The sequence below is a fragment of the Sinocyclocheilus grahami genome, unplaced genomic scaffold (genome assembly GCF_001515645.1).
Source record: "Sinocyclocheilus grahami isolate Dianchi unplaced genomic scaffold, SAMN03320097.WGS_v1.1 scaffold180.1, whole genome shotgun sequence".
NCBI classification, from domain to species: domain Eukaryota; kingdom Metazoa; phylum Chordata; class Actinopteri; order Cypriniformes; family Cyprinidae; genus Sinocyclocheilus; species Sinocyclocheilus grahami.
In genome coordinates, this window is record NW_015505359.1 from 327,739 (window position 1) to 338,292 (window position 10,554).

The 10,554-nt window shown below is 36.4% G+C and overlaps 1 protein-coding gene across 1 annotated transcript in view; it reads left to right on the plus strand.

Annotated features, from left to right (window-relative positions):
- The window catches only part of LOC107594156 (kinesin-like protein KIF20B), a 54,875-nt gene extending 44,572 nt beyond the window's left edge, over positions 1 to 10,303 (plus strand). The window contains exons 18-28 of the mRNA XM_016284107.1: positions 2,319 to 4,480; positions 4,621 to 4,759; positions 4,849 to 4,971; positions 5,058 to 5,118; positions 5,211 to 5,348; positions 6,482 to 6,585; positions 7,746 to 8,012; positions 8,751 to 8,825; positions 8,934 to 9,069; positions 9,182 to 9,318; positions 10,074 to 10,303. Of these exons, the coding sequence (XP_016139593.1) occupies positions 2,319 to 4,480; positions 4,621 to 4,759; positions 4,849 to 4,971; positions 5,058 to 5,118; positions 5,211 to 5,348; positions 6,482 to 6,585; positions 7,746 to 8,012; positions 8,751 to 8,825; positions 8,934 to 9,069; positions 9,182 to 9,318; positions 10,074 to 10,157 (3,426 nt within the window). The 3' untranslated portion in view covers positions 10,158 to 10,303. The remainder of the gene's footprint in view (positions 1 to 2,318; positions 4,481 to 4,620; positions 4,760 to 4,848; positions 4,972 to 5,057; positions 5,119 to 5,210; positions 5,349 to 6,481; positions 6,586 to 7,745; positions 8,013 to 8,750; positions 8,826 to 8,933; positions 9,070 to 9,181; positions 9,319 to 10,073) is intronic.
- Positions 10,304 to 10,554: the final 251 nt, after the last annotated feature.

A 10,554-nucleotide genomic window follows, 5' to 3' on the forward strand; every position in this document is an offset into this window, starting at 1 on the left:
GTCTGCTTGCCTGTACGGAGTTGATCCTTTTAATATCACTTAATGCATTTCATAATGCATGTTCATAACTGCTGGTCTGTATGTACTTTGCGTCAACAACAAGACATATAGGCTACTGAATTGTCTTTATCGCCTTAGTCCTTAATTATGCCACATTACGCGTTTTGCTGTATGGGAGGACAAGTGGAAGTTTGCGCATTGTGTTCATGGCCATCTATGCCACGTTTTGCGGTATGGGAGGAAAATACTATATACATAATTATTATATTAATAAACTATATATTGAATTTGATATTTTAATAGCATCTTAATACATTAAGCCATCATATTGAGTGTTTGTTTTTCTATGGGATGAAAAGGCTTAATGAGAGACTTTGTGCATTGCATTCATATTCTGCTGTTCTGTGGCCACGGATTTGAGGGTCTTGTCTTTTTCTTGTAGGACCCTGTATGTTATTGTTCTAAATTAGTTGTAATCATTAAATCACCACTTTTTGTGTGGATTGCAAGTGACGTCGCAGGTAGCGGAGAGTGCAAGTGGCGATTGCAAGTGATGTTGTAATTTAGTTTCCTTTTTTTTCTTGTCTTCACCACCTGGCTACTGTTGTAAAATGTTGAGAGATTCAAACAAAAAAAAATCAATAAATAGAACAAAATAAAAAATAAAGACTGCAAGTGACGTAAATTGCGGAAGCGCAAGTGTCTGAAAGTGCAAGTCTGAAAGTGCAAGTTTAAGTCTGCAGCCAGACCCTGTTGGATAAAGGCTTAAAATATAAACATTCGGCATTGGCCGATTTGAAAAAATGTATGCCAAGCCGATAAAACGAATAGCTCACATGTGCTCAGGGTGTGCTAGCGATCACATCAGCAGTGCGGTCATTCTTGAAGCGAACATTTACCTGTATGATGATTACATTCACAGTTTTGGATTGCCACATTTAATTTGAGAATGCACATACAGAATGACACGTCCGGTGTGCAATAGAGTAAACAGTCGCCTGCAGCAGTTAGCCTACTTGTAATAAAATGAAAGAAAAATACACAAATAACATTAAGATACTTGTGTTTCTGTATAAATAAAGCAGTAATTGATGTCATAAAATCACAAGTCTGTTTTGATTTAAAGGTATATAGCTTACCCGAATAAAAATCACAAACATGACACGTGTATAGGCTATTAAATAATTTAATATATACAGATTTATTAATTAATATGTAATATATTTTTTTCAAATGGACTATGAAAACTTAAATACAAGGAGCTCTAAAATATTTTTAGAATTTTTACAGTTCTTATGCTTTAGACCATCTGTTAATGTTAAATACACAAATAAAATGTTAAGGTAAAAAAATAACAAAAAACAGCAGAGATTGATTTTATTATAGTTATTTTCAAAGCTTTCAATATACTCATTAAAAAAACTTTAATAAAGTTTATTAGTTCTAAGAAATAAGTTTTTGCTCAAAACTAACCAAAATTCAAAATAATTTGTTTATAATTTCTGCACAGGAGAGAGTTGGTGTTGTTTCAAAGCAAAAGGAAATATATAATGGCTATCGAGCCAAAATGAGTTGCTGGATATTGGCAAAAATGTAATATTGTGCATCCCTACAGCTGAGGGAAAGAAACGGTTCCGGAGTCTGCTGGTGCGGAAGCGAAGGCTCCTATAACATCTCTCAGATGGGAGTGGAGTAAACAGTCTGTGGCTGGGGTGAGAGGAGTATTTGATAATGCTTCTCACCTTCTTTAGGCAGCGTATGTGATGAATGTCTTTGATGGAGAGTAGCTGAACACCTGTGATGTATTGGGCAGTTGCTGAAGGGCTTTCTGGTCTGAGACAGTGCAGTTGCCGTACCGCACTGTGATGCAGTTTGTTAGGATGCTCTCAATAGTGCAGTGTTAAAATTTCAACAGGATGTTATTTCCTTAGCGTCCTAAGGAAATAAAGATGCTGTTGTGCCATTTTGGTAAGAGTGGAGGTATTGAGGGTCCAGGAAAGATCCTCAGAGACATGAACACCAAGGAATGTGATGGTGATTAAGAGTGGTGATCTACAAGTGAGACTGATTGAAAATTAATTCTGTCATTAACTTATTTAATTTCAAACCTGTTTTTTTGTGAACACAAAAAGAGAATTTAAGTATCTTGCCACATGTCTTTTCAGCAAACAAGGGTTTATCGTGATGAGTACATCAAAATCCAAAAAGGACATTAAAAACACCATGAAAGTAGCTCATAGTAGGCTTATTTTACTTATACATTTAGTTATACATTTGGACTGTATTGATGTTTTTTTTCTTTCTTTCCCAATGTACAGCAGGCCTTAATTAATAATATCAAAGAAGAAATCCTAAATTTCAGAAACAACTGTAAGTGTATGCTGAATGAAGATGGTGAACCTAGAGGGGAGGAAATGACAAGTCAAAAAACTCAACAGCTTCTGCAAGAACTGAAAATGAAAGATGAGCAGCTGAATGAACTTAAACTTGAGCGCTGTTCACTTGAGAAAAAAGTGTGTGATCTGTCTGATAGATTGGCAGAGCAGACTCGTGCATATGAAGCTACTGTGGCGATGGAGAGAGCAGAGGTCAACAAAGTCACAAATGAGAACAAGGCTCTTGCCAATGAGCTACATGTACTGCAGCAAACGGCCAGTGAGATGCGCTCAAAGCTCAAAACTCTCCAGATGGAATTGAGCACTCAGACAAAGATTGCCAATGAGCTTTCAGAAGAACTCGATGCAGCCAAAGCTTTGATTAAGGGACATCAAGCAGAGTATTGCAGTCAGTCCAAATCTATTGAATCCTTAATGACGGAGGCAGATCATTTGCGTCAGGAACTCAGTACCCACCAGCTCTCACATGACAAAACACAGGCTGAATGTGAAAGAATGGTGGAGTTGTCTCATGAGAAGAGCCGACAGATCAATGACCTGGAGCAAGAGGTCAGCCAGACCAGCGCAAACATGTGCCAGCTGAAGGAACTCTGCAGTCAGCTTCAATATGAGCGTGATGCACAGGCAAAGGAGTACCAGAGTCTCCTGAGCTGTTATGAAGCTCAAAAGGTTGTTGTGGCCCAAATAAAAAGCAACTCTGAGCTCCTGGAAGAGCTGAATGTTCTGAATCATCAGCAGGGTAGGATAGAAGAACAAGAGCAAGACTCCAGAGATGATTGTTGGAAAAAACTGCAGGACAAACTCATTCAAACACTGAGCAAACTGAACCAGCACGAGGAAGTTCAGAACATAGTGAGAACAATTGTAGAGAATGAGATCTCTGAGGTAAGAGACAAGGCCAAGAGGAGAATAACTGCGATGGAGAAAGATCTGGCTCATAAAGACGCAGAACTAGAGACTAAAGCCCAAGAGTTTTCGAATCACTTGCGTCAGGAACTCAGTGCCCGCCAGCTCTCACATGACAAAACACAGGCTGAATGTGAGAGGATGGTGGAGTTGTCTCATGAGAAGAGCCGACAGATCAATGACCTGGAGCAAGAGGTCAGCCAGACCAGAGCAAACATGTGCCAGCTGAAGGAACTCTGCAGTCAGCTTCAATATGAGCGTGATGCACAGGCAAAGGAGTACCAGAGTCTCCTGAGCTGTTATGAAGCACAAAAGGTTGTTGTGGCCCAAATAAAAAGCAACTCTGAGCTCCTGGAAGAGCTGAATGTTCTGAATCATCAGCAGGGTAGGATAGAAGAACAAGAGCAAGACTCCAGAGATGATTGTTGGAAAAAATTGCAGGACAAACTCATTCAAACGCTGAGAAAACTGAACCAGCACGAGGAGGTTCAGAACATAGTGAGAACAATTGTAGAGAATGAGATCTCTGAGGTAAGAGACAAGGCCAAGAGGAGAATAACTGCGATGGAGAAAGATCTGGCTCATAAAGATGCAGAACTAGAGACTAAAGCCCAAGAGTTTTCGAATCACTTGCGTCAGGAACTCAGTGCCCGCCAGCTCTCACATGACAAAACACAGGCTGAATGTGAGAGGATGGTGGAGTTGTCTCATGAGAAGAGCCGACAGATCAATGACCTGGAGCAAGAGGTCAGCCAGACCAGAGCAAACATGTGCCAGCTGAAGGAACTCTGCAGTCAGCTTCAATATGAGCGTGATGCACAGGCAAAGGAGTACCAGAGTCTCCTGAGCTGTTATGAAGCTCAAAAGGTTGTTGTGGCCCAAATAAAAAGCAACTCTGAGCTCCTGGAAGAGCTGAATGTTCTGAATCATCAGCAGGGTAGGATAGAAGAACAAGAGCAAGACTCCAGAGATGATTGTTGGAAAAAACTGCAGGAGAAACTCATTCAAACGCTGAGAAAACTGAACCAGCACGAGGAGGTTCAGAACATAGTGAGAACAATTGTAGAGAATGAGATCTCTGAGGTAAGAGACAAGGCCAAGAGGAGAATAACTGCGATGGAGAAAGATCTGGCTCATAAAGATGCAGAACTAGAGACTAAAGCCCATGAGCTTTCGAAGTAAGTTCTCATTTCTCATCCAAACTTTCTGATAACTCAAGAAGTGTAGGTCCTTATTTCTGTTGAGTCAGTGACTTGTTTTATATTCACTAGATTGTTTATTTGTAGTTGGTTTTAGTGATCTCTTGGTCTTTTTATAGGTTGAGAAAACTTGTGAATGATGGACGTAATAAAATCAAGACCTTGAGTTACGATTTGCAGCAGGTGGAGAGGGAGCGATCTGATGTCAGAGATCAATTATGTGAGGCTAACATGCAGAAAGAACAGTTAGAGAAACAGGTTGGAAATATCACTGCTTTTGTCCATTGTTAGTGTTCTAAAAGTGATTTTAACAGGGTTTTTTAAAAACAATCCTTTTTTTCCATCAGATTTTTATCTTAAGTGAAGAAAACAAAATGTTTCAGCAGAGGCTATGTGAAGCAAATAAGCTGAGGGATCAGGCTGGGCACAGTTTGAGCTGTACAGAGCAATCTATTGACCCACAGCAGACTGTGAGTGCTGCTCTTTCTCTCAGCTTTGTTCAGTTTATGTTATCAGGTATTAAATGCTGGATTATTCTACATCTTTTCACTCACAGGTGAAGCCTAACCATGTCATAGAAGAGGAAAACATACAGCCTTTCCAAACAACCTGTCAAGGTAACCTATTTATCTTTTCATTTAAACCCCTTTTTCCCGCAGTACCAACTAAATCGGCTTACGTTTTGTCCTTAGTAAGATTTTGTTTGCAGATCTTTTGGCAGAGCAGAAGCTGATTAAGGAGATGTGTGGTAACTTAAATAACAAGTGCACACAGACAGATGAGGAGAAATTGCTGGAGGCCAAACTGAATGAGACTGAATCCATAGCTGAAGGAGTCTGTTCTAATTGTAATTTGTATAAATCTCTGCTAGACAACATACTGTGAGAAGTCAGCAAGATTCAATTTGGGGAATTCAAAACATAGTTACTTCAATGCCAAGTAGATACAAGAAAAACAAGATTCCAGACTTTCAGTATTAACTGTATTCATTTATTACTCATATTAATCTAATATTTAAATATTAAGCAGCAATATTGACTTTTTAATTCTCTATTTTTAATTGAAATGTATCAATAATGACTATTAAATGATTGTTAAACGTAATAATAATTTTTATATCTTCTATTTCTAGTTTAAATGTATTAATTTATATGAACACATTTTATTTATATTCTATAATTATATCTCCTACATTTAATACTAATCAAACAGCAATATTTACAAGGAAAATGGTAAAACACTGCTTTTAATTTATTCCTTTGTTCTTCACTGACTGTTTACTTAAAGTAAATTGTTTTTGTTAATATATACACTACTGGTAATTTTGTTAATATATACACTACTATTTTGTGTGTGTGTGTTTTTTTTTTTGGGGGGGGGGGGGCTTTTTTTTACAAGAATGCATTAAACTGATCAAAAGTTACAGTAAATACATTTATAATGTTACACAAGATTTCCTTTTCAAATAAATGCTATTCTTTTTTTTCATTTATTTTTTTTTCATCAAAGAATCTTGAAAAAAAAATTATTTCCTCACAAATATTAAGCAGTGCAACAAATTTGTAAACATTGTTTTTGGGGGGGGGGGTGCTTTTATTCAGCAAGAATGCATTAAACTGATCAAAAGTTACAGTAAATACATTTATAATGTTACACAAGATTTCCTTTTCAAATAAATGCTATTCTTTTTTTTCATTTATTTTTTTTTCATCAAAGAATCTTGAAAAAAAAATTATTTCCTCACAAATATTAAGCAGTGCAACAAATTTGTAAACATTGATAATAAGAAAAGTTTCTTGAGCACCGATCAGCATATTAGAATGATTTTGGACGTATTATGTGATACTGAAGACATTTTACTGCTATTAGTATCATCTACTGAAATTCTGGTGTCATGGTAACACTGCTTCCGTTACACTGTTCAGTTCACCTGTCTCACCTGTAACTGAAGCTAAGCTCAGACATCTCTGTTCTTCTCAGATCCTGCACAACTGCAGGAGATGTATCAGAAACCAAGTTTTGGTGTCTCGGTTGAACCTCAGCAGGAAGAACAGAGAGCTTGCAGACCTGCAGAAAACACAAAGGTAAGGAAGTCTATGATCCCTCCAACTTTTCCTCAACTGGGTTTTGCCAGCAGTAAAAAAAAAGTATTCAGCCTAATGAGGAGCAGGCAGATGATAAGCAGGAAAAGGGGCTGGATGAAGCAGCCATGAGGAAAGTGGCTCAGGCAGCAAGGCAACTAGAGGGTGACCAACAGGTCAGGCTGCAGCTGGAGCTGGTAATAGGATCAGCTTTCCATCTCTCTCTCTCTCCCTGCCACATTATTTTATTTTTCACAGACTTGAGGGCAGGATTTAGCTCTGAGTAGTAATTTATTTTACCAGCAGGTTTCTGAGTGAATATCATTTTTGTGGTCCGAGTGACTTGCCAACAGGAGGAATGACAGGACTACAGCAGGACAGTAATATCACTGCAGAAGAGTGGAATGTGCAAAACTCTCTTTTCTTGAACCACTAGACATCTAGTACAGGTAGGATCATATAAGACATGTTTTTGCATGCAAAAGCATGACGCAGTAGAGCAGGATGTAGAGGTCTCAAGACACGATTTTAAAAAGTTGGGCTATTTTTTATTTGACATGCCACCTTAGTGCAAGATATAATACAAGTTCAATGATGTCCATCTGAATAGTGCTTTAAACAGCATTCATTTGATTATGCATCTTCTCCATCTACACTTTACTGAGCACTGCTGCTAATATACTGTATATACAAGTAATCTAGATCAGTATCAGCTACTGTGTTTTTTGAATGGTTGATACCACTATTAGAGAGCAGGTTGGCTGGTACAATAATTAATTAATTCAACTTCTTTTATACCGTATTTGCTCAAAGTACACCAAAAATTGTAAAATTGCACTACTCTGATTTAGAATTTTAAAAAACTGACACAGAGTGGAATGGCCATTTTTATTTGGCAAGTTGAGGAATGTTATTGGTCAAAGCCTAATTATTTCTGAATGACTAAATATTGCCTCATTGATCAATGTAACAGCCTATCAATAGTTAAGATGTTGAATTATTAGGCCATTGCGAATTAAAGCAAACTGGAAGGATTTTAAAATGCTTTAAATCAGTAACAATGTTTGATGATAGTGCTAGTATAATATTAGAACATTTTAATATAATATTTATTATTTAACATAATATTTTTTCTTCTTCACTTCCCTTCATACTGATTACAGGACATTTTAAAGCAGCAGCGGGCTGAGAAGCAGGATACCATTGTGAAATTACAAAGGGAAAAAGATGATTTGTCTGTTTCTTGTAAAGCTGTTACCCAGAAAGTTGACCATCCCAAACAGACATCAAAGGTGAAGACAGAGAACGAAGGCAACTATTTTACACCACTTAAACCTGAGCGAATGAATGTCAGGAAACCAGGAGAAGAAGAGTCTGTCACGAAAAAACTCAGAAGTACAGCCAGAAAGAGAAAGAGCCCAGAGTTGGAGGTATACAGACACCATGTCTAAACATTTTGTTGTGCTTTCTAAGCAATCAAAAATATGAAAGGTTCCCATGGTCAGGAAATTTCAAAAGTGTGAGTTTTCACATCTGGAAATGTCATGAAAAGTTTCCATAGTCTTTCCCCTTTTTTAATTATGCTAAGTTCTCAAGTATTTCTCAAGTTAGAATTTACTCTTTGTGAGTGCAATATCTATAAAATGCTTTTCAGCACAAATGACTAAAAAAGTAATTAAAAAAATTGTGGAAATTCACTGGTCAGAACCCTTAACGAGTCCTGCATTAATTTCCATACTATACATTCATTTACATTTTATAATACATATAATTAAACCTATTAATTTATTAAAATACCAACATGATTAATCATTATACTTTTTTCCATAGTTAACACATTCAGTTCCCTGTTAAGGAAAGATCATTTAAACATTCTAATGTCATGATAATGATTACATTTCACAAGAAAAATAATCCAAATGTGTTTACTTTTGGGATTAATTTATAAATAAATTAGCCATAAAAATTGTCTTTGTATTGCAGCTATAATTAGTTGCAGTAAACTCTGAAGGTTCCAGTCTATTTTAGAAAGCCTTGTCAAATTGCAAGACATTTAAAAAATGAACAATGAAACATTAATCAATTGTGCTAACACATTAACTTGGTCATCATACATATAATGCAACACATAATCATATAACTTGTGTTATATGTGTTTGTTATTCTAGAGCTCTGTGGAGTCGGAAAATCGGAAAAACCGACGGCTGAAGGTGAACAACAGGAAAAACATGCAGTCTATTGAGGTAACTTTCTGTCCATTAATACACATGTGACATCTCACATCTTTCTCTGTAATGTTTATTTGATAATATGCTGAGCTAGTTGTATTCTGTATTTTTGCACCTCACCAGACTCCCACGGTGCAAGGGAAAAAGGTGAGTCAATTAAAGCAGAAAGGCTCAGCCAGCCTGAAAGGGAAAAAAGACGGAGCCCTGAAAAAGATTGGTGACTTTATCCAGAGCTCTCCAACCCTCTTTGGGAGCAAAGGTCAGCTCTGTCTCTTAATTTTACACTCAGTCAATGGCATTGATTGGAGCTCTCTGCCAAAATTGTTTCATACTGTTTCTCAGCATGACCCAACTTTTAACTCTATCCTCAGCCAAAAAGATCATAAGCATGGTGAATGTTAAATCCCCTGAACCACTGAATCCTTCTGAAAACAACAAACCCAAGAGATCCAAACGAAAGCTCTTCAAGACTCATGTTTCCTCCCCGCTGGACATAACCTATCATCATGTAAGTGGTGTTTCCTGTGCGATAGTCACATAAGAGTGAATTATATGTATGTATGAATGAATGAATGAATGAGAAGCACATCATGTGTTAGAGATCATGTTTTGACAGCTATATGACATTTTTATGTTTAAGCCTAAAAAAAACAGAGTTGATCATTGTTTTAATTTTTCCAGTGCTACATTTTTAAATACTCTTTAATACTTTTAATACTATTTTTATAATCACAACTTATTATGCAGAGTAAATTAAGAAGTAAGACATTATATTTGATTTCATAGAACATTGGGCTCTATGGTGCTAAATCATTGCTCTGTTTGTTTGAGTAACCTGAACATCTGGGCACTATGTACACACGATGTACTAAAAATGATAAAATGATACATAAACCACACTTGCTGAAAAGTTTCATGCTTTATCAAAACAATAACATTACCCTGGTAACGTCATGTTTGGAGAGAGAAAAAAAAGCTCAGTTGTGCTACATTAAATTTTTTATGTCATTATTTATATTTATGAAATGTTCTTTCATATGTTTACGTTTGACATGTAGAAATAGTTGAAATAAGTTCTAAAGCCTTGTTGAATGTGAGTGGTTTTGAGGTGTGTGTGTGTGTGTGTGTGTGTGTGTGATGTGGTATGGAGGTACAGTTTAAAATGTATTTGTTCAGGTCCTAAAAATGTGTTAAAAAAATGTAAATGCCATGCAGCAATGCTGTCAGGTAAATGCGTGTTAAATTCATTAAATCATTTTACAGATCATTGGAAGCAGTGATGATAATCAAGAGAGCGATCATCTCATAATCAAGAGAAAACTCAGAACAAGAACTGCAAAGATATAATGCAAACATTAATTTGATAAAAAAGTGTAATTAAAGTTTTTTGTTCTTCTAAATTGTCATATATTTTGTTTGCTTGATACCTAAATGTTGTTGAACAGTTCATATTTGTTTCATTAACACTGGAAATGTTTGTAAATAATTTAGAAATGTACACATTTTTTTAATGCCTTTTTAAATTTCCTATTGTTGGTTATGTAACAAACAAAATGCTGTTTATTAAAAAATGCTTAAAAGCAGATATCATTTGGGTTGCATTTCTTATGCTTAGGAGAGAAATATTAGCTCAATATGCTCATGTCCCTTGATGTTGGATTTCATATGTCCTTTAAAAAAGCCTCCGGTGAGGAAAACAGTTGCAAACAATCAAGGTGAAGGGGATGAAGAGAATGTTCCAGAT